We start from the raw sequence: 26585 nt of genomic DNA, 5'->3' as shown, positions 1-26585 counted from the left end.
GACAAAACTAGGTCCAGAGTATGACTGTGGCAGTGAGTAGGTCCAGAGACATGTTGGACAAAACCAACTGAGTCGATGATGGCTCCGAAAGCCTTTTGGAGTGGGTCTGTGGACTTTTCCATGTGAATGTTAAAGTCACCAAAAATGTGAATATTATCTGCCATAACTACAAGGTCCGGTAGGAATTCAGGGAACTCAGTGAGGAACGCTGCATATGGCCCAGGAGGCCTGTAAACAGTAGCTATAAAAAGTGATTGAGTAGGCTGCATAGATCTCATGACTAGAAGCACAAAAGATGAAAACAGGTAAATTGAAATTTGCTATCGTAAATGTTAGCAACACCTCCGCCTTTGCGGGATGAACGGGGGATATGGTCACTAGTGTAACCAGGAGGTGAGGCCTCATTTAACACAGTAAATTCATCAGGCTTAAGCCATGTTTCAGTCAGGCCAATCCCATCAAGATTATTATCAGTGATTAGTTCATTGACTATAACTGCCTTGGAAGTGAGGGATCTAACATTAAGTAGCCCTATTTTGAGATGTGAGGTATCACAATCTCTTTCAATAATGACAGGAATGGAGGAGGTCTTTATTCCAGTGAGATTGCTAAAGCGAACACCGCCATGTTTAGTTTTGCCCAACCTAGGTCGAGGCACAGACACGGTCTCAGTGGGGATAGCTGAGCTGACTACGCTGACTGTGCTAGTGGCAGACTCCACTAAGCTGGCAGGCTGGCTAACAGTCTGCTGCCTGGCCTGAACCCTATTTCATTGTGGAGCTAGAGGAGTTAGAGCCCTGTCTATACCACACGTCAAGCGGTACCGGAGCGCCAAGTCCAGGTCCAAGAGGCTTCTAAACAGCTTCTACCCCCAAGCCATAAGACTCCTGAACATCTAATCAAATGGCTACCCAGACTATTTGCACCCCCCCACCCCCATTTTTATGCTGCTTCTACTCTCTGTTTATTATCTATGCATAGTCACTTTACCTCTACCTACATATACATATTACATCAACTAACCGGTGCCCCGCACATTGACTCTGTACTGGTACCCCCTGTATATAGCCTCCACATTGACTCTGTACTGGTACCCCCTGTATATAGCCTCCACATTGACTCTGTACCGGTACCCCCTGTATATAGCCTCCACATTGACTCTGTACCGGTACCCCCTGTATATAGCCTCCACATTGACTCTGTACCGGTACCCTCTGTATATAGCCTCCACATTGACTCTGTACCGGTACCCCCTGTATATAGCCTCCACATTGACTCTGTACCGGTACCCCCTGTATATAGCCTCCACATTGACTCTGTACCGGTACCCCCTGTATATAGCTTCCACATTGACTCTGTACCGGTAGCCCCTGTATATAGCCTCCACATTGACTCTGTACCGGTACCCCCTGTATATAGCCTCCACATTGACTCTGTACCGGTACCCCCTGTATATAGCCTCCACATTGACTCTGTACCGGTACCCCCTGTATATAGCCTCCACATTGACTCTGTACCGGTACCCCCTGTATATAGCCTCCACATTGACTCTGTACCGGTACCCCCTGTATATAGCCTCCACATTGACTCTGTACCGGTACCCCCTGTATATAGCCTCCACATTGACTCTGTACCGGTACCCCCTGTATATAGTCTCCACATTGACTCTGTACCGGTACCCCCTGTATATAGCCTCCACATTGACTCTGTACCGGTACCCCCTGTATATAGCCTCCACATTGACTCTGTACCGGTACCCCCTGTATATAGCCTCCACATTGACTCTGTACCGGTACCCCCTGAATATAGCCTCCACATTGACTCTGTACCGGTACCCCCTGTATATAGCCTCCACATTGACTCTGTACCGGTACCACCTGTATATAGCCTCCACATTGACTCTGTACCGGTACCCCCTGTATATAGCCTCCACATTGACTCTGTACCGGTACCCCCTGTATATAGCCTCCACATTGACTCTGTACCGGTACCCCCTGTATATAGCCTCCACATTGACTCTGTTCCGGTACCCCCTGTATATAGCCTCCACATTGACTCTGTACCGGTACCCACTGTATATAGCCTCCACATTGACTCTGTACCGGTACCCCCTGTATATAGCCTCCACATTGACTCTGTACCGGTACCCCCTGAATATAGCCTCCACATTGACTCTGTACCGTAATACCCTGTATATTGCCTCCACATTGACTCTGTACCGGTACCCCCTGTATATAGCCTCCACATTGACTCTGTACCAGTACCCCCTGTATATAGCCTCCACATTCACTCTGTACCGGTACCGCCTGTATATAGCCTCCATATTGACTCTGTACCGGTACCCCCTGTATATAGCCTCCACATTGACTCTGTACCGGTACCCCTGTATATAGCCTCCACATTGACTCTGTACCGGTACCCCCTGTATATAGCCTCCACATTGACTCTGTACCGGTACCCCCTGAATATAGCCTCCACATTGACTCTGTACCGTAATACCCTGTATATAGCCTCCACATTGACTCTGTACCGGTACCCCCTGTATATAGCCTCCACATTGACTCTGTACCGTAATACCCTGTATATAGCCTCCACATTAACTCTGTACCGGTACCCCCTGTATATAGCCTCCACATTGACTCTGTACCGGTACCCCCTGTATATAGTCTCCACATTAACTCTGTACCGGTACCCCCTGTATATAGCCTCCACATTGACTCTGTACCGGTACCGCCTGTATATAGCCTCCATATTGACTCTGTACCGGTACCCCCTGTATATAGCCTCCACATTGACTCTGTACCGGTACCCCCTGTATATAGCCTCCACATTGACTCTGTACCGGTACCCCCTGTATATAGCCTCCACATTGACTCTGTACCGGTACCCCCTGAATATAGCCTCCACATTGACTCTGTACCGTAATACCCTGTATATAGCCTCCACATTGACTCTGTACCGGTACCCCCTGTATATAGCCTCCACATTGACTCTGTACCGTAATACCCTGTATATAGCCTCCACATTAACTCTGTACCGGTACCCCCTGTATATAGCCTCCACATTGACTCTGTACCGGTACCCCCTGTATATAGTCTCCACATTAACTCTGTACCGGTACCCCCTGTATATAGCCTCCACATTGACTCTGTACCGGTACCCCCTGAATATAGCCTCCACATTGACTCTGTACCGGTACCCCCTGTATATAGCCTCCACATTGACTCTGTACCGGTACCACCTGTATATAGCCTCCACATTGACTCTGTACCGGTACCCCCTGTATATAGCCTCCACATTGACTCTGTACCGGTACCCCCTGTATATAGCCTCCACATTGACTCTGTACCGGTACCCCCTGTATATAGCCTCCACATTGACTCTGTACCGGTACCCCCTGTATATAGCCTCCACATTGACTCTGTACCGGTACCCCCTGTATATAGCCTCCACATTGACTCTGTACCGGTACCCCCTGTATATAGCCTCCACATTGACTCTGTACCGGTACCCCCTGTATATAGCCTCCACATTGACTCTGTACCGGTACCCCCTGTATATAGCCTCCACATTGACTCTGTACCGTAATACCCTGTATATAGCCTCCACATTGACTCTGTACCGGTACCCCCTGTATATAGCCTCCACATTGACTCTGTACCGGTACCCCCTGTATATAGCCTCCACATTGACTCTGTACCGGTACCGCCTGTATATAGCCTCCATATTGACTCTGTACCGGTACCCCCTGTATATAGCCTCCACATTGACTCTGTACCGGTACCCCCTGTATATAGCCTCCACATTGACTCTGTACCGGTACCCCCTGTATATAGCCTCCACATTGACTCTGTACCGGTACCCCCTGAATATAGCCTCCACATTGACTCTGTACCGTAATACCCTGTATATAGCCTCCACATTGACTCTGTACCGGTACCCCCTGTATATAGCCTCCACATTGACTCTGTACCGTAATACCCTGTATATAGCCTCCACATTAACTCTGTACCGGTACCCCCTGTATATATTCTCCACATTGACTCTGTACCGGTACCCCCTGTATATAGCCTCCACATTGACTCTGTACCGGTACCCCCTGTATATAGCCTCCACATTGACTCTGTACCGTAACACCCTGTATATAGCCTCCACATTGACTCTGTACCGGTACCCCCTGTATATAGCCTCCACATTGACTCTGTACCGGTACCCCCTGTATATAGCCTCCACATTGACTCTGTACCGGTACCCCCTGTATATAGCCTCCACATTGACTCTGTACCGGTACCCCCTGTATATAGCCTCCACATTGACTCTGTACCGGTACCCCCTGTATATAGCCTCCACATTGACTCTGTACCGTAATACCCTGTATATAGCCTCCACATTGACTCTGTACCGGTACCCCCTGTATATAGCCTCCACATTGACTCTGTACCGGTACCCCCTGTATATAGCCTCCACATTGACTCTGTACCGGTACCGCCTGTATATAGCCTCCATATTGACTCTGTACCGGTACCCCCTGTATATAGCCTCCACATTGACTCTGTACCGGTACCCCCTGTATATAGCCTCCACATTGACTCTGTACCGGTACCCCCTGTATATAGCCTCCACATTGACTCTGTACCGGTACCCCCTGAATATAGCCTCCACATTGACTCTGTACCGTAATACCCTGTATATAGCCTCCACATTGACTCTGTACCGGTACCCCCTGTATATAGCCTCCACATTGACTCTGTACCGTAATACCCTGTATATAGCCTCCACATTAACTCTGTACCGGTACCCCCTGTATATAGTCTCCACATTGACTCTGTACCGGTACCCCCTGTATATAGCCTCCACATTGACTCTGTACCGGTACCACCTGTATATAGCCTCCACATTGACTCTGTACCGGTACCACCTGTATATAGCCTCCACATTGACTCTGTACCGGTACCCCCTGTATATAGCCTCCACATTGACTCTGTACCGTAACACCCTGTATATAGCCTCCACATTGACTCTGTACCGGTACCCCCTGTATATAGCCTCCACATTGACTCTGTACCGGTACCCCCTGTATATAGCCTCCACATTGACTCTGTACCGGTACCCCCTGTATATAGCCTCCACATTGACTCTGTACCGGTACCCCCTGTATATAGCCTCCACATTGACTCTGTACCGGTACCCCCTGTATATAGCCTCCACATTGACTCTGTACCGGTACCCCCTGTATATAGCCTCCACATTGACTCTGTACCGGTACCCCCTGTATATAGCCTCCACATTGACTCTGTACCGTAATACCCTGTATATAGCCTCCACATTGACTCTGTACCGGTACCCCCTGTATATAGCCTCCACATTGACTCTGTACCGGTACCCCCTGTATATAGCCTCCACATTGACTCTGTACCGGTACCCCCTGTATATAGCCTCCACATTGACTCTGTACCGGTACCGCCTGTATATAGCCTCCACATTGACTCTGTACCGGTACCCCCTGTATATAGCCTCCACATTGACTCTGTACCGGTACCCCCTGTATATAGCCTCCACATTGACTCTGTACCGGTACCCCCTGAATATAGCCTCCACATTGACTCTGTACCGTAATACCCTGTATATAGCCTCCACATTGACTCTGTACCGGTACCCCCTGTATATAGCCTCCACATTGACTCTGTACCGTAATACCCTGTATATAGCCTCCACATTAACTCTGTACCGGTACCCCCTGTATATAGTCTCCACATTGACTCTGTACCGGTACCCCCTGTATATAGCCTCCACATTGACTCTGTACCGGTACCCCCTGTATATAGCCTCCACATTGACTCTGTACCGTAACACCCTGTATATAGCCTCCACATTGACTCTGTACCGGTACCCCCTGTATATAGCCTCCACATTGACTCTGTACCGGTACCCCCTGTATATAGCCTCCACATTGACTCTGTACCGGTACCCCCTGTATATAGCCTCCACATTGACTCTGTACCGGTACCCCCTGTATATAGCCTCCACATTGACTCTGTACCGGTACCCCCTGTATATAGCCTCCACATTGACTCTGTACCGGTACCCCCTGTATATAGCCTCCACATTGACTCTGTACCGGTAATACCCTGTATATAGCCTCCACATTGACTCTGTACCGGTACCCCCTGTATATAGCCTCCACATTGACTCTGTACCGGTACCCCCTGTATATAGCCTCCACATTGACTCTGTACCGGTACCGCCTGTATATAGCCTCCATATTGACTCTGTACCGGTACCCCCTGTATATAGCCTCCACATTGACTCTGTACCGGTACCCCCTGTATATAGCCTCCACATTGACTCTGTACCGGTACCCCCTGTATATAGCCTCCACATTGACTCTGTACCGGTACCCCCTGAATATAGCCTCCACATTGACTCTATACCGTAATACCCTGTATATAGCCTCCACATTGACTCTGTACCGGTACCCCCTGTATATAGCCTCCACATTGACTCTGTACCGTAATACCCTGTATATAGCCTCCACATTAACTCTGTACCGGTACCCCCTGTATATAGTCTCCACATTGACTCTGTACCGGTACCCCCTGTATATAGCCTCCACATTGACTCTGTACCGGTACCACCTGTATATAGCCTCCACATTGACTCTGTACCGGTACCACCTGTATATAGCCTCCACATTGACTCTGTACCGGTACCCCCTGTATATAGCCTCCACATTGACTCTGTACCGTAACACCCTGTATATAGCCTCCACATTGACTCTGTACCGGTACCCCCTGTATATAGCCTCCACATTGACTCTGTACCGGTACCCCCTGTATATAGCCTCCACATTGACTCTGTACCGGTACCCCCTGTATATAGCCTCCACATTGACTCTGTACCGGTACCCCCTGTATATAGCCTCCACATTGACTCTGTACCGGTACCCCCTGTATATAGCCTCCACATTGACTCTGTACCGGTACCCCCTGTATATAGCCTCCACATTGACTCTGTACCGGTACCCCCTGTATATAGCCTCCACATTGACTCTGTACCGGTACCCCCTGTATATAGCCTCCACATTGACTCTGTACCGGTACCCCCTGTATATAGCCTCCACATTGACTCTGTACCGTAATACCCTGTATATAGCCTCCACATTAACTCTGTACCGGTACCCCCTGTATATAGCCTCCACATTGACTCTGTACCGGTACCCCCTGTATATAGCCTCCACATTGACTCTGTACCGGTACCACCTGTATATAGCCTCCACATTGACTCTGTACCGGTACCACCTGTATATAGCCTCCACATTGACTCTGTACCGGTACCCCCTGTATATAGCCTCCACATTGACTCTGTACCGTAACACCCTGTATATAGCCTCCACATTGACTCTGTACCGGTACCCCCTGTATATAGCCTCCACATTGACTCTGTACCGGTACCCCCTGAATATAGCCTCCACATTGACTCTGTACCGTAATACCCTGTATATAGCCTCCACATTGACTCTGTACCGGTACCCCCTGTATATAGCCTCCACATTGACTCTGTACCGTAATACCCTGTATATAGCCTCCACATTAACTCTGTACCGGTACCCCCTGTATATATTCTCCACATTGACTCTGTACCGGTACCCCCTGTATATAGCCTCCACATTGACTCTGTACCGGTACCCCCTGTATATAGCCTCCACATTGACTCTGTACCGGTACCACCTGTATATAGCCTCCACATTGACTCTGTACCGGTACCACCTGTATATAGCCTCCACATTGACTCTGTACCGGTACCACCTGTATATAGCCTCCACATTGACTCTGTACCGGTACCCCCTGTATATAGCCTCCACATTGACTCTGTACCGTAACACCCTGTATATAGCCTCCACATTGACTCTGTACCGGTACCCCCTGTATATAGCCTCCACATTGACTCTGTACCGGTACCCCCTGTATATAGCCTCCACATTGACTCTGTACCGGTACCCCCTGTATATAGCCTCCACATTGACTCTGTACCGGTACCCCCTGTATATAGCCTCCACATTGACTCTGTACCGGTACCCCCTGTATATAGCCTCCACATTGACTCTGTACCGGTACCCCCTGTATATAGCCTCCACATTGACTCTGTACCGGTACCCCCTGTATATAGCCTCCACATTGACTCTGTACCGGTACCCCCTGTATATAGCCTCCACATTGACTCTGTACCGTAATACCCTGTATATAGCCTCCACATTGACTCTGTACCGGTACCCCCTGTATATAGCCTCCACATTGACTCTGTACCGGTACCCCCTGTATATAGCCTCCACATTGACTCTGTACCGGTACCCCCTGTATATAGCCTCCACATTGACTCTGTACCGTAATACCCTGTATATAGCCTCCACATTGACTCTGTACCGGTACCCCCTGTATATAGCCTCCACATTGACTCTGTACCGGTACCCCCTGTATATAGCCTCCACATTGACTCTGTACCGGTACCCCCTGTATATAGCCTCCACATTGACTCTGTACCGGTACCCCCTGTATATAGCCTCCACATTGACTCTGTACCGGTACCCCCTGTATATAGCCTCCACATTGACTCTGTACCGTAATACCCTGTATATAGCCTCCACATTGACTCTGTACCGGTACCCCCTGTATATAGCCTCCACATTGACTCTGTACCGGTACCCCCTGTATATAGCCTCCACATTGACTCTGTACCGGTACCCCCTGTATATAGCCTCCACATTGACTCTGTACCGGTACCCCCTGTATATAGCCTCCACATTGACTCTGTACCGGTACCCCCTGTATATAGCCTCCACATTGACTCTGTACCGGTACCCCCTGTATATAGCCTCCACATTGACTCTGTACCGGTACCCCCTGTATATAGCCTCCACATTGACTCTGTACCGGTACCCCCTGAATATAGCCTCCACATTGACTCTGTACCGTAATACCCTGTATATAGCCTCCACATTGACTCTGTACCGGTACCCCCTGTATATAGCCTCCACATTGACTCTGTACCGTAATACCCTGTATATAGCCTCCACATTAACTCTGTACCGGTACCCCCTGTATATAGCCTCCACATTGACTCTGTACCGGTACCCCCTGTATATAGCCTCCACATTGACTCTGTACCGGTACCCCCTGTATATAGCCTCCACATTGACTCTGTACCGGTACCACCTGTATATAGCCTCCACATTGACTCTGTACCGGTACCCCCTGTATATAGCCTCCACATTGACTCTGTACCGGTAACACCCTGTATATAGCCTCCACATTGACTCTGTACCGGTACCCCCTGTATATAGCCTCCACATTGACTCTGTACCGGTACCCCCTGTATATAGCCTCCACATTGACTCTGTACCGGTACCCCCTGTATATAGCCTCCACATTGACTCTGTACCGGTACCCCCTGTATATAGCCTCCACATTGACTCTGTACCGGTACCCCCTGTATATAGCCTCCACATTGACTCTGTACCGGTACCCCCTGTATATAGCCTCCACATTGACTCTGTACCGGTACCCCCTGTATATAGCCTCCACATTGACTCTGTACCGGTACCCCCTGTATATAGCCTCCACATTGACTCTGTACCGTAATACCCTGTATATAGCCTCCACATTGACTCTGTACCGGTACCCCCTGTATATAGCCTCCACATTGACTCTGTACCGGTACCCCCTGTATATAGCCTCCACATTGACTCTGTACCGGTACCCCCTGTATATAGCCTCCACATTGACTCTGTACCGGTACCCCCTGTATATAGCCTCCACATTGACTCTGTACCGGTACCCCCTGTATATAGCCTCCACATTGACTCTGTACCGGTACCCCCTGTATATAGCCTCCACATTGACTCTGTACCGGTACCCCCTGTATATAGCCTCCACATTGACTCTGTACCGGTAACACCCTGTATATAGCCTCCACATTGACTCTGTACCGGTACCCCCTGTATATAGCCTCCACATTGACTCTGTACCGGTACTACCCTGTATATAGCCTCCACATTGACTCTGTACCGGTACCCCCTGTATATAGCCTCCACATTGACTCTGTACCGGTACCCCCTGTATATAGCCTCCACATTGACTCTGTACCGGTACCCCCTGTATATAGCCTCCACATTGACTCTGTACCGGTAACACCCTGTATATAGCCTCCACATTGACTCTGTACCGGTACCCCCTGTATATAGCCTCCACATTGACTCTGTACCGGTACCCCCTGTATATAGCCTCCACATTGACTCTGTACCGGTACCCCCTGTATATAGCCTCCACATTGACTCTGTACCGGTACCCCCTGTATATAGCCTCCACATTGACTCTGTACCGGTACCCCCTGTATATAGCCTCCACATTGACTCTGTACCGGTACCCCCTGTATATAGCCTCCACATTGACTCTGTACCGGTAACCCCTGTATATAGCCTCCACATTGACTCTGTACCGGTACCCCCTGTATATAGCCTCCACATTGACTCTGTACCGGTACCCCCTGTATATAGCCTCCACATTGACTCTGTACCGGTACCCCCTGTATATAGCCTCCACATTGACTCTGTACCGGTACCCCCTGTATATAGCCTCCACATTGACTCTGTACCGGTACCCCCTGTATATAGCCTCCACATTGACTCTGTACCGGTACCCCCTGTATATAGCCTCCACATTGACTCTGTACCGGTACCCCCTGTATATAGCCTCCACATTGACTCTGTACCGTAATACCCTGTATATAGCCTCCACATTGACTCTGTACCGGTACCCCCTGTATATAGCCTCCACATTGACTCTGTACCGGTAATCCCCTGTATATAGCCTCCACATTGACTCTGTACCGGTACCCCCTGTATATAGCCTCCACATTGACTCTGTACCGGTACCCCCTGTATATAGCCTCCACATTGACTCTGTACCGGTACCCCCTGTATATAGCCTCCACATTGACTCTGTACCGGTACCCCCTGTATATAGCCTCCACATTGACTCTGTACCGGTACCCCCTGTATATAGCCTCCACATTGACTCTGTACCGGTACCCCCTGTATATAGCCTCCACATTGACTCTGTACCGGTACCCCCTGTATATAGCCTCCACATTGACTCTGTACCGGTACCCCCTGTATATAGCCTCCACATTGACTCTGTACCGGTACCCCCTGTATATAGCCTCCACATTGACTCTGTACCGGTACCCCCTGTATATAGCCTCCACATTGACTCTGTACCGGTACCCCCTGTATATAGCCTCCACATTGACTCTGTACCGGTACCCCCTGTATATAGCCTCCACATTGACTCTGTACCGGTACCCCCTGTATATAGCCTCCACATTGACTCTGTACCGGTACCCCCTGTATATAGCCTCCACATTGACTCTGTACCGGTACCCCCTGTATATAGCCTCCACATTGACTCTGTACCGGTACCCCCTGTATATAGCCTCCACATTGACTCTGTACCGGTACCCCCTGTATATAGCCTCCACATTGACTCTGTACCGGTACCCCCTGTATATAGCCTCCACATTGACTCTGTACCGGTACCCCCTGTATATAGCCTCCACATTGACTCTGTACCGGTACCCCCTGTATATAGCCTCCACATTGACTCTGTACCGGTACCCCCTGTATATAGCCTCCACATTGACTCTGTACCGGTACCCCCTGTATATAGCCTCCACATTGACTCTGTACCGGTACCCCCTGTATATAGCCTCCACATTGACTCTGTACCGGTACCCCCTGTATATAGCCTCCACATTGACTCTGTACCGGTAACCCCTGTATATAGCCTCCACATTGACTCTGTACCGGTACCCCCTGTATATAGCCTCCACATTGACTCTGTACCGGTACCCCCTGTATATAGCCTCCACATTGACTCTGTACCGGTACCCCCTGTATATAGCCTCCACATTGACTCTGTACCGGTACCCCCTGTATATAGCCTCCACATTGACTCTGTACCGGTACCCCCTGTATATAGCCTCCACATTGACTCTGTACCGGTACCCCCTGTATATAGCCTCCACATTGACTCTGTACCGGTACCCCCTGTATATAGCCTCCACATTGACTCTGTACCGGTACCCCCTGTATATAGCCTCCACATTGACTCTGTACCGGTACCCCCTGTATATAGCCTCCACATTGACTCTGTACCGGTACCCCCTGTATATAGCCTCCACATTGACTCTGTACCGGTACCCCCTGTATATAGCCTCCACATTGACTCTGTACCGGTACCCCCTGTATATAGCCTCCACATTGACTCTGTACCGGTACCCCCTGTATATAGCCTCCACATTGACTCTGTACCGGTACCCCCTGTATATAGCCTCCACATTGACTCTGTACCGGTACCCCCTGTATATAGCCTCCACATTGACTCTGTACCGGTACCCCCTGTATATAGCCTCCACATTGACTCTGTACCGGTACCCCCTGTATATAGCCTCCACATTGACTCTGTACCGGTACCCCCTGTATATAGCCTCCACATTGACTCTGTACCGGTACCCCCTGTATATAGCCTCCACATTGACTCTGTACCGGTACCCCCTGTATATAGCCTCCACATTGACTCTGTACCGGTACCCCCTGTATATAGCCTCCACATTGACTCTGTACCGGTACCCCCTGTATATAGCCTCCACATTGACTCTGTACCGGTACCCCCTGTATATAGCCTCCACATTGACTCTGTACCGGTACCCCCTGTATATAGCCTCCACATTGACTCTGTACCGGTACCCCCTGTATATAGCCTCCACATTGACTCTGTACCGGTACCCCCTGTATATAGCCTCCACATTGACTCTGTACCGGTACCCCCTGTATATAGCCTCCACATTGACTCTGTACCGGTACCCCCTGTATATAGCCTCCACATTGACTCTGTACCGGTACCCCCTGTATATAGCCTCCACATTGACTCTGTACCGGTACCCCCTGTATATAGCCTCCACATTGACTCTGTACCGGTACCCCCTGTATATAGCCTCCACATTGACTCTGTACCGGTACCCCCTGTATATAGCCTCCACATTGACTCTGTACCGGTACCCCCTGTATATAGCCTCCACATTGACTCTGTACCGGTACCCCCTGTATATAGCCTCCACATTGACTCTGTACCGGTACCCCCTGTATATAGCCTCCACATTGACTCTGTACCGGTACCCCCTGTATATAGCCTCCACATTGACTCTGTACCGGTACCCCCTGTATATAGCCTCCACATTGACTCTGTACCGGTACCCCCTGTATATAGCCTCCACATTGACTCTGTACCGGTACCCCCTGTATATAGCCTCCACATTGACTCTGTACCGGTACCCCCTGTATATAGCCTCCACATTGACTCTGTACCGGTACCCCCTGTATATAGCCTCCACATTGACTCTGTACCGGTACCCCCTGTATATAGCCTCCACATTGACTCTGTACCGGTACCCCCTGTATATAGCCTCCACATTGACTCTGTACCGGTACCCCCTGTATATAGCCTCCACATTGACTCTGTACCGGTACCCCCTGTATATAGCCTCCACATTGACTCTGTACCGTAACCCCTGTATATAGCCTCCACATTGACTCTGTACCGGTACCCCCTGTATATAGCCTCCACATTGACTCTGTACCGGTACCCCCTGTATATAGCCTCCACATTGACTCTGTACCGGTACCCCCTGTATATAGCCTCCACATTGACTCTGTACCGGTACCCCCTGTATATAGCCTCCACATTGACTCTGTACCGGTACCCCCTGTATATAGCCTCCACATTGACTCTGTACCGTAACACCCTGTATATAGCCTCCACATTGACTCTGTACCGGTACCCCCTGTATATAGCCTCCACATTGACTCTGTACCGGTACCCCCTGTATATAGCCTCCACATTGACTCTGTACCGGTACCCCCTGTATATAGCCTCCACATTGACTCTGTACCGGTACCCCCTGTATATAGCCTCCACATTGACTCTGTACCGGTACCCCCTGTATATAGCCTCCACATTGACTCTGTACCGGTACCCCCTGTATATAGCCTCCACATTGACTCTGTACCGGTACCCCCTGTATATAGCCTCCACATTGACTCTGTACCGGTACCCCCTGTATATAGCCTCCACATTGACTCTGTACCGTACCCCCTGTATATAGCCTCCACATTGACTCTGTACCGGTACCCCCTGTATATAGCCTCCACATTGACTCTGTACCGGTACCCCCTGTATATAGCCTCCACATTGACTCTGTACCGGTACCCCCTGTATATAGCCTCCACATTGACTCTGTACCGGTACCCCCTGTATATAGCCTCCACATTGACTCTGTACCGGTACCCCCTGTATATAGCCTCCACATTGACTCTGTACCGGTACCCCCTGTATATAGCCTCCACATTGACTCTGTACCGGTACCCCCTGTATATAGCCTCCACATTGACTCTGTACCGTAATACCCTGTATATAGCCTCCACATTGACTCTGTACCGGTACCCCCTGTATATAGCCTCCACATTGACTCTGTACCGTAATACCCTGTATATAGCCTCCACATTGACTCTGTACCGGTACCCCCTGTATATAGCCTCCACATTGACTCTGTACCGGTACCCCCTGTATATAGCCTCCACATTGACTCTGTACCGGTACCCCCTGTATATAGCCTCCACATTGACTCTGTACCGTAACACCCTGTATATAGCCTCCACATTGACTCTGTACCGGTACCCCCTGTATATAGCCTCCACATTGACTCTGTACCGGTACCCCCTGTATATAGCCTCCACATTGACTCTGTACCGGTACCCCCTGTATATAGCCTCCACATTGACTCTGTACCGGTACCCCCTGTATATAGCCTCCACATTGACTCTGTACCGGTACCCCCTGTATATAGCCTCCACATTGACTCTGTACCGGTACCCCCTGTATATAGCCTCCACATTGACTCTGTACCGTATACCCTGTATATAGCCTCCACATTGACTCTGTACCGGTACCCCCTGTATATAGCCTCCACATTGACTCTGTACCGGTACCCCCTGTATATAGCCTCCACATTGACTCTGTACCGGTACCCCCTGTATATAGCCTCCACATTGACTCTGTACCGGTACCCCCTGTATATAGCCTCCACATTGACTCTGTACCGGTACCCCCTGTATATAGCCTCCACATTGACTCTGTACCGGTACCCCCTGTATATAGCCTCCACATTGACTCTGTACCGGTACCCCCTGTATATAGCCTCCACATTGACTCTGTACCGTAATACCCTGTATATAGCCTCCACATTGACTCTGTACCGGTACCCCCTGTATATAGCCTCCACATTGACTCTGTACCGTAATACCCTGTATATAGCCTCCACATTAACTCTGTACCGGTACCCCCTGTATATAGCCTCCACATTGACTCTGTACCGGTACCCCCTGTATATAGCCTCCACATTGACTCTGTACCGGTACCCCCTGTATATAGCCTCCACATTGACTCTGTACCGGTACCCCCTGTATATAGCCTCCACATTGACTCTGTACCGGTACCCCCTGTATATAGCCTCCACATTGACTCTGTACCGTAACACCCTGTATATAGCCTCCACATTGACTCTGTACCGGTACCCCCTGTATATAGCCTCCACATTGACTCTGTACCGGTACCCCCTGTATATAGCCTCCACATTGACTCTGTACCGGTACCCCCTGTATATAGCCTCCACATTGACTCTGTACCGGTACCCCCTGTATATAGCCTCCACATTGACTCTGTACCGGTACCCCCTGTATATAGCCTCCACATTGACTCTGTACCGTAATACCCTGTATATAGCCTCCACATTGACTCTGTACCGGTACCCCCTGTATATAGCCTCCACATTGACTCTGTACCGGTACCCCCTGTATATAGCCTCCACATTGACTCTGTACCGGTACCGCCTGTATATAGCCTCCACATTGACTCTGTACCGGTACCCCCTGTATATAGCCTCCACATTGACTCTGTACCGGTACCCCCTGTATATAGCCTCCACATTGACTCTGTACCGGTACCCCCTGTATATAGCCTCCACATTGACTCTGTACCGGTACCCCCTGAATATAGCCTCCACATTGACTCTGTACCGTAATACCCTGTATATAGCCTCCACATTGACTCTGTACCGGTACCCCCTGTATATAGCCTCCACATTGACTCTGTACCGTAATACCCTGTATATAGCCTCCACATTAACTCTGTACCGGTACCCCCTGTATATAGTCTCCACATTGACTCTGTACCGGTACCCCCTGTATATAGCCTCCACATTGACTCTGTACCGGTACCACCTGTATATAGCCTCCACATTGACTCTGTACCGGTACCACCTGTATATAGCCTCCACATTGACTCTGTACCGGTACCCCCTGTATATAGCCTCCACATTGACTCTGTACCGTAACACCCTGTATATAGCCTCCACATTGACTCTGTACCGGTACCCCCTGTATATAGCCTCCACATTGACTCTGTACCGGTACCCCCTGTATATAGCCTCCACATTGACTCTGTACCGGTACCCCCTGTATATAGCCTCCACATTGACTCTGTACCGGTACCCCCTGTATATAGCCTCCACATTGACTCTGTACCGGTACCCCCTGTATATAGCCTCCACATTGACTCTGTACCGGTACCCCCTGTATATAGCCTCCACATTGACTCTGTACCGGTACCCCCTGTATATAGCCTCCACATTGACTCTGTACCGTAATACCCTGTATATAGCCTCCACATTGACTCTGTACCGGTACCCCCTGTATATAGCCTCCACATTGACTCTGTACCGGTACCCCCTGTATATAGCCTCCACATTGACTCTGTACCGGTACCCCCTGTATATAGCCTCCACATTGACTCTGTACCGGTACCGCCTGTATATAGCCTCCACATTGACTCTGTACCGGTACCCCCTGTATATAGCCTCCACATTGACTCTGTACCGGTACCCCCTGTATATAGCCTCCACATTGACTCTGTACCGGTACCCCCTGAATATAGCCTCCACATTGACTCTGTACCGTAATACCCTGTATATAGCCTCCACATTGACTCTGTACCGGTACCCCCTGTATATAGCCTCCACATTGACTCTGTACCGTAATACCCTGTATATAGCCTCCACATTAACTCTGTACCGGTACCCCCTGTATATAGTCTCCACATTGACTCTGTACCGGTACCCCCTGTATATAGCCTCCACATTGACTCTGTACCGGTACCCCCTGTATATAGCCTCCACATTGACTCTGTACCGTAACACCCTGTATATAGCCTCCACATTGACTCTGTACCGGTACCCCCTGTATATAGCCTCCACATTGACTCTGTACCGGTACCCCCTGTATATAGCCTCCACATTGACTCTGTACCGGTACCCCCTGTATATAGCCTCCACATTGACTCTGTACCGGTACCCCCTGTATATAGCCTCCACATTGACTCTGTACCGGTACCCCCTGTATATAGCCTCCACATTGACTCTGTACCGGTACCCCCTGTATATAGCCTCCACATTGACTCTGTACCGTAATACCCTGTATATAGCCTCCACATTGACTCTGTACCGGTACCCCCTGTATATAGCCTCCACATTGACTCTGTACCGGTACCCCCTGTATATAGCCTCCACATTGACTCTGTACCGGTACCGCCTGTATATAGCCTCCATATTGACTCTGTACCGGTACCCCCTGTATATAGCCTCCACATTGACTCTGTACCGGTACCCCCTGTATATAGCCTCCACATTGACTCTGTACCGGTACCCCCTGTATATAGCCTCCACATTGACTCTGTACCGGTACCCCCTGAATATAGCCTCCACATTGACTCTGTACCGTAATACCCTGTATATAGCCTCCACATTGACTCTGTACCGGTACCCCCTGTATATAGCCTCCACATTGACTCTGTACCGTAATACCCTGTATATAGCCTCCACATTAACTCTGTACCGGTACCCCCTGTATATAGTCTCCACATTGACTCTGTACCGGTACCCCCTGTATATAGCCTCCACATTGACTCTGTACCGGTACCCCCTGTATATAGCCTCCACATTGACTCTGTACCGGTACCACCCTGTATATAGCCTCCACATTGACTCTGTACCGGTACCCCCTGTATATAGCCTCCACATTGACTCTGTACCGTAACACCCTGTATATAGCCTCCACATTGACTCTGTACCGGTACCCCCTGTATATAGCCTCCACATTGACTCTGTACCGGTACCCCCTGTATATAGCCTCCACATTGACTCTGTACCGGTACCCCCTGTATATAGCCTCCACATTGACTCTGTACCGGTACCCCCTGTATATAGCCTCCACATTGACTCTGTACCGGTACCCCCTGTATATAGCCTCCACATTGACTCTGTACCGGTACCCCCTGTATATAGCCTCCACATTGACTCTGTACCGGTACCCCCTGTATATAGCCTCCACATTGACTCTGTACCGGTACCCCCTGTATATAGCCTCCACATTGACTCTGTACCGGTACCCCCTGTATATAGCCTCCACATTGACTCTGTACCGGTACCCCCTGTATATAGCCTCCACATTGACTCTGTACCGGTAACACCCTGTATATAGCCTCCACATTGACTCTGTACCGGTACCCCCTGTATATAGCCTCCACATTGACTCTGTACCGGTACCCCCTGTATATAGCCTCCACATTGACTCTGTACCGGTACCCCCTGTATATAGCCTCCACATTGACTCTGTACCGGTACCCCCTGTATATAGCCTCCACATTGACTCTGTACCGGTACCCCCTGTATATAGCCTCCACATTGACTCTGTACCGGTACCCCCTGTATATAGCCTCCACATTGACTCTGTACCGGTACCCCCTGTATATAGCCTCCACATTGACTCTGTACCGGTACCCCCTGTATATAGCCTCCACATTGACTCTGTACCGGTACCCCCTGTATATAGCCTCCACATTGACTCTGTACCGGTACCCCCTGTATATAGCCTCCACATTGACTCTGTACCGGTACCCCCTGTATATAGCCTCCACATTGACTCTGTACCGGTACCCCCTGTATATAGCCTCCACATTGACTCTGTACCGGTACCCCCTGTATATAGCCTCCACATTGACTCTGTACCGGTACCCCCTGTATATAGCCTCCACATTGACTCTGTACCGGTACCCCCTGTATATAGCCTCCACATTGACTCTGTACCGGTACCCCCTGTATATAGCCTCCACATTGACTCTGTACCGGTACCCCCTGTATATAGCCTCCACATTGACTCTGTACCGGTACCCCCTGTATATAGCCTCCACATTGACTCTGTACCGGTACCCCCTGTATATAGCCTCCACATTGACTCTGTACCGGTAACCCCTGTATATAGCCTCCACATTGACTCTGTACCGGTACCCCCTGTATATAGCCTCCACATTGACTCTGTACCGGTACCCCCTGTATATAGCCTCCACATTGACTCTGTACCGGTACCCCCTGTATATAGCCTCCACATTGACTCTGTACCGGTACCCCCTGTATATAGCCTCCACATTGACTCTGTACCGGTACCCCCTGTATATAGCCTCCACATTGACTCTGTACCGGTACCCCCTGTATATAGCCTCCACATTGACTCTGTACCGGTACCCCCTGTATATAGCCTCCACATTGACTCTGTACCGGTACCCCCTGTATATAGCCTCCACATTGACTCTGTACCGGTACCCCCTGTATATAGCCTCCACATTGACTCTGTACCGGTAATCCCCTGTATATAGCCTCCACATTGACTCTGTACCGGTACCCCCTGTATATAGCCTCCACATTGACTCTGTACCGGTACCCCCTGTATATAGCCTCCACATTGACTCTGTACCGGTACCCCCTGTATATAGCCTCCACATTGACTCTGTACCGTAACACCCTGTATATAGCCTCCACATTGACTCTGTACCGGTACCCCCTGTATATAGCCTCCACATTGACTCTGTACCGGTACCCCCTGTATATAGCCTCCACATTGACTCTGTACCGGTACCCCCTGTATATAGCCTCCACATTGACTCTGTACCGGTACCCCCTGTATATAGCCTCCACATTGACTCTGTACCGGTACCCCCTGTATATAGCCTCCACATTGACTCTGTACCGGTACCCCCTGTATATAGCCTCCACATTGACTCTGTACCGTAATACCCTGTATATAGCCTCCACATTGACTCTGTACCGGTACCCCCTGTATATAGCCTCCACATTGACTCTGTACCGGTACCCCCTGTATATAGCCTCCACATTGACTCTGTACCGGTACCGCCTGTATATAGCCTCCATATTGACTCTGTACCGGTACCCCCTGTATATAGCCTCCACATTGACTCTGTACCGGTACCCCCTGTATATAGCCTCCACATTGACTCTGTACCGGTACCCCCTGTATATAGCCTCCACATTGACTCTGTACCGGTACCCCCTGAATATAGCCTCCACATTGACTCTGTACCGTAATACCCTGTATATAGCCTCCACATTGACTCTGTACCGGTACCCCCTGTATATAGCCTCCACATTGACTCTGTACCGTAATACCCTGTATATAGCCTCCACATTAACTCTGTACCGGTACCCCCTGTATATAGTCTCCACATTGACTCTGTACCGGTACCCCCTGTATATAGCCTCCACATTGACTCTGTACCGGTACCACCTGTATATAGCCTCCACATTGACTCTGTACCGGTACCACCTGTATATAGCCTCCACATTGACTCTGTACCGGTACCCCCTGTATATAGCCTCCACATTGACTCTGTACCGTAACCCCCTGTATATAGCCTCCACATTGACTCTGTACCGGTACCCCCTGTATATAGCCTCCACATTGACTCTGTACCGGTACCCCCTGTATATAGCCTCCACATTGACTCTGTACCGGTACCCCCTGTATATAGCCTCCACATTGACTCTGTACCGGTACCCCCTGTATATAGCCTCCACATTGACTCTGTACCGGTACCCCCTGTATATAGCCTCCACATTGACTCTGTACCGGTACCCCCTGTATATAGCCTCCACATTGACTCTGTACCGGTACCCCCTGTATATAGCCTCCACATTGACTCTGTACCGGTACCCCCTGTATATAGCCTCCACATTGACTCTGTACCGGTACCCCCTGTATATAGCCTCCACATTGACTCTGTACCGTAATACCCTGTATATAGCCTCCACATTAACTCTGTACCGGTACCCCCTGTATATAGCCTCCACATTGACTCTGTACCGGTACCCCCTGTATATAGCCTCCACATTGACTCTGTACCGGTACCACCTGTATATAGCCTCCACATTGACTCTGTACCGGTACCACCTGTATATAGCCTCCACATTGACTCTGTACCGGTACCCCCTGTATATAGCCTCCACATTGACTCTGTACCGTAACACCCTGTATATAGCCTCCACATTGACTCTGTACCGGTACCCCCTGTATATAGCCTCCACATTGACTCTGTACCGGTACCCCCTGTATATAGCCTCCACATTGACTCTGTACCGGTACCCCCTGTATATAGCCTCCACATTGACTCTGTACCGGTACCCCCTGTATATAGCCTCCACATTGACTCTGTACCGGTACCCCCTGTATATAGCCTCCACATTGACTCTGTACCGGTACCCCCTGTATATAGCCTCCACATTGACTCTGTACCGGTACCCCCTGTATATAGCCTCCACATTGACTCTGTACCGGTACCCCCTGTATATAGCCTCCACATTGACTCTGTACCGGTACCCCCTGTATATAGCCTCCACATTGACTCTGTACCGTAATACCCTGTATATAGCCTCCACATTGACTCTGTACCGGTACCCCCTGTATATAGCCTCCACATTGACTCTGTACCGGTACCCCCTGTATATAACCTCCACATTGATTCTGTACCAGTACCCCCTGTATATAGCCTCCACATTGACTCTGTACCGGTACCCCCTGTATATAGCCTCCACATTGACTCTGTACCGTAATACCCTGTATATAGCCTCCACATTGACTCTGTACCGGTACCCCCTGTATATAGCCTCCACATTGACTCTGTACCGGTACCCCCTGTATATAGCCTCCACATTGACTCTGTACCGGTACCGCCTGTATATAGCCTCCATATTGACTCTGTACCGGTACCCCCTGTATATAGCCTCCACATTGACTCTGTACCGGTACCCCCTGTATATAGCCTCCACATTGACTCTGTACCGGTACCCCCTGTATATAGCCTCCACATTGACTCTGTACCGGTACCCCCTGAATATAGCCTCCACATTGACTCTGTACCGTAATACCCTGTATATAGCCTCCACATTGACTCTGTACCGGTACCCCCTGTATATAGCCTCCACATTGACTCTGTACCGTAATACCCTGTATATAGCCTCCACATTAACTCTGTACCGGTACCCCCTGTATATAGTCTCCACATTGACTCTGTACCGGTACTCCCTGTATATAGCCTCCACATTGACTCTGTACCGGTACCACCTGTATATAGCCTCCACATTGACTCTGTACCGGTACCACCTGTATATAGCCTCCACATTGACTCTGTACCGGTACCCCCTGTATATAGCCTCCACATTGACTCTGTACCGTAACACCCTGTATATAGCCTCCACATTGACTCTGTACCGGTACCCCCTGTATATAGCCTCCACATTGACTCTGTACCGGTACCCCCTGTATATAGCCTCCACATTGACTCTGTACCGGTACCCCCTGTATATAGCCTCCACATTGACTCTGTACCGGTACCCCCTGTATATAGCCTCCACATTGACTCTGTACCGTAATACCCTGTATATAGCCTCCACATTGACTCTGTACCGTAATACCCTGTATATAGCCTCCACATTGACTCTGTACCGGTACCCCCCCTGTATATAGCCTGCACATTGACTCTGTACTGGTACCCCCTGTATATAGCCTCCACATTGACTCTGTACCGTAATACCCTGTATATAGCCTCCACATTGACTCTGTACTGGTACCCCCTGTATATAGCCTCCACATTGACTCTGTACCGTAATACCCTGTATATAGCCTCCACATTGACTCTGTACCGTAATACCCTGTATATAGCCTCCACATTGACTCTGTACCGTAATACCCTGTATATAGCCTCCACATTGACTCTGTACTGGTACCCCCTGTATATAGCCTCCACATTGACTCTGTACCGTAATACCCTGTATATAGCCTCCACATTGACTCTGTACCGTAATACCCTGTATATAGCCTCCACATTGACTCTGTACCGTAATACCCTGTATATAGCCTCCACATTGACTCTGTACCGTAATACCCTGTATATAGCCTCCACTATTGTTATTTTACTGCTGCTCTTTAATTAGTTTCTTTTTTTCTTTTTTTTCTTTTTACTTCAGTTTATTTTAATAAATAAATAAATAATAAATACTTTAACACTTATTTTTCCTAACACTGCATTGTTGGTTAAGGGCCAGTAAGTAAACATTTCACTGTGAGGTCTACTACACCTGTTGTATTCAGCATTTCACTGTAAGGTCTACTACACCTGTTGTATTCAGCATTTCACTGTAAGGTCTACTACACCTGTTGTATTCAGCATTTCACTGTGAGGTCTACTACACCTGTTGTATTCAGCATTTCACTGTAAGGTCTACTACACCTGTTGTATTCAGCATTTCACTGTAAGGTCTACTACACCTGTTGTATTCAGCATTTCACTGTAAGGTCTACTACACCTGTTGTATTCAGCATTTCACTGTGAGGTCTACTACACCTGTTGTATTCAGCATTTCACTATGAGGTCTACTACACCTGTTGTATTCAGCATTTCACTATGAGGTCTACTACACCTGTTGTATTCAGCATTTCACTGTGAGGTCTACTACACCTGTTGTATTCAGCATTTCACTGTAAGGTCTACTACACCTGTTGTATTCAGCATTTCACTGTAAGGTCTACTACACCTGTTGTATTCAGCATTTCACTGTGAGGTCTACTACACCTGTTGTATTCAGCATTTCACTGTAAGGTCTACTACACCTGTTGTATTCAGCATTTCACTGTGAGGTCTACTACACCTGTTGTATTCAGCATTTCACTGTAAGGTCTACTACACCTGTTGTATTCAGCATTTCACTGTGAGGTCTACTACACCTGTTGTATTCAGCATTTCACTGTAAGGTCTACTACACCTGTTGTATTCAGCATTTCACTGTGAGGTCTACTACACCTGTTGTATTCAGCATTTCACTGTGAGGTCTACTACACCTGTTGTATTCAGCATTTCACTGTGAGGTCTACTACACCTGTTGTATTCAGCATTTCACTGTGAGGTCTACTACACCTGTTGTATTCAGCATTTCACTGTGAGGTCTACTACACCTGTTGTATTCAGGCATTTCACTGTAGAGGTCTACTACACCTGTTGTATTCCAGCATTTCACTGTGAAGGGTCTACTACACCTGTTGTATTCGGCATTTCACTGTAAGGTCTATTACACCTGTTGTATTCTGCTCATGAGACAAATACAATTTGATTTGATGTTGCGTTTTATATATTTTTGTTCAGTTTAGATCTTCTTTTTTTTTTGTGTTCTTTTTCAGGTCTTCCGAACGAGAGTCCGTTTGTGGAGCGGCTGAGGGAGCTGGAGAAGGACCGTGAACTGAGTGGGAGCCTGGATCCCCAGGGCATCCCTCTGATCCCCTCTACCCCAGAGGAGATGGAGGATATGCTCAAACTCTGCTCTTTCGTACGCTTCAAGATCCCTCAACAGGTACTCATTGATACATTTCAGCAGTGATTCAATCTGATCGCACTCTGTCAGGCTATGGGACCTTTTTCAAAGCGTTGTTTTCCTGCGTTCATGGAAACCACATTCGTGGTAAGCGGTGCAATGCGTCGGCTCAATCGAAAATAACCTTTTAATGTCATGCGCGCTATCACGCAGATCTACTGCTGATCGGATTGAATCCAGGTCTTAGTTTTGTTGTTGTTGGCGGCTGGTCAACATCTTCAGGATTTAGTCAATAACAACAAAAACAAACGGAGGACTACTACTAGAACTAGTCTCTTTACTTCAACTTGTTGGCTTTTTATTTTCATTTGTTTTACAACAATCTACTGCATGGTTTCTTACAATAACCGTTCTTCTCCTTTTAACAGATTCTTCAGGGATTGGTGGATGTTCGAGTTCCAAACAACGACTTCTACAGAGAGTGTGAGGGATTTGGTTTGAATGTCTGCTTCAAAAAAACATTCATTGAATAATTTAATGATCCTGTCAGACTTGTCAATCACACCTGGTGGAATGTTTTGTTTGGGGGGGGGGTTTTTGTGGTGCATATTGTATATTGTATATGCATGTGTAAGTGAATAGGTATTCTCCTATCTTTCCTCAGTGGATAGGTATTCTCCTATCTTTCCTCAGTGGAATAGGTATTCTCCTATCTTTCCTCAGGGATAGGTATTCTCCTATCTTTCCTCAGTGGATAGGTATTCTCCTATCTTTCCTCAGGGATAGGTATTCTCCTATCTTTCCTCAGTGGAATAGGTATTCTCCTATCTTTCCTCAGTGGAATAGGTATTCTCCTATCTTTCCTCAGTGGAATAGGTATTCTCCTATCTTTCCTCAGTGGAATAGGTATTCTCCTATCTTTCCTCAGTGAATAGGTATTCTCCTATCTTTCCTCAGGATAGGTATTCTCCTATCTTTCCTCAGTGGAATAGGTATTCTCCTATCTTTCCTCAGTGGAATAGGTATTCTCCTATCTTTCCTCAGTGGAATAGGTATTCTCCTATCTTTCCTCAGTGGAATAGGTATTCTCCTATCTTTCCTCAGTGGAATAGGTATTCTCCTATCTTTCCTCAGTGGAATAGGTATTCTCCTATCTTTCCTCAGTGGAATAGTTATTCTCCTATCTTTCCTCAGTGTTCATGGAGATCGTAGGAGAGAAGTCCAGACACTCTTTACATGAGAACATGCATCTGATCACAGTCCCAACACAGGTCATCTGGGGGAAGCATGACCAGGTAAGCATTTCAGGACCGTTGGGTCATAACATTGCACAATAAAACTGTGGGATCAATCAACAGTGTATCTTTCTTTTATTACAAGTTGCAAGTAACTGGATGTGCATACACTACTTGTGTACACTCTTAGAAAAAAGGTATTTTGTTTTGTATATAATGTATGTGACTATTTTCTGTTTGTCTTTATAATTGTAATGATTAAAATTATAAAACGGAATAGAAAAAAAGGGTTATTCGGCTAAAATGTTCCAAGTAGAACCCTTTAAAAAAAAATGTTTTACCTTTATTTAACTAGACACGTCAGTTAAGAACTAATTCTTATTTACAATGACGGCCTACCAGGGAACAGTGGGTTAACTGCCTTGTTCAGGGGGCAGAACGATACATTTGTACCTTGTCAGCTCGGGGATTCGATCCAGC

General features: G+C 48.6%; 1 protein-coding gene across 15 annotated transcripts in view; it reads left to right on the top strand.

The window, feature by feature from the left end:
• Positions 1-26585, top strand: part of abhd6a (abhydrolase domain containing 6, acylglycerol lipase a) — a 77057-nt gene that overhangs the window by 48465 nt on the left and 2007 nt on the right. For all 15 annotated transcript variants that reach the window (XR_014382094.1, XR_014382097.1, XR_014382104.1 and 12 more), the window contains 3 exon segments: positions 24740-24909; positions 25299-25353; positions 26065-26165. Coding sequence is in view for 1 of the 15 variants with exons in the window: in NM_001140355.1 (NP_001133827.1) it covers positions 24740-24909; positions 25299-25353; positions 26065-26165 (326 nt within the window). In the remaining 14 variants the exon portion in view is untranslated.

The sequence above is a fragment of the Salmo salar genome, chromosome 22, assembly GCF_965601325.2.
Source record: "Salmo salar chromosome 22, fSalSal1, whole genome shotgun sequence".
Taxonomy (NCBI): Eukaryota; Metazoa; Chordata; class Actinopteri; order Salmoniformes; family Salmonidae; genus Salmo; species Salmo salar.
Note: the sequence above shows the minus strand (reverse complement) of the source record. Positions and strands in the feature narration are given on the sequence as shown.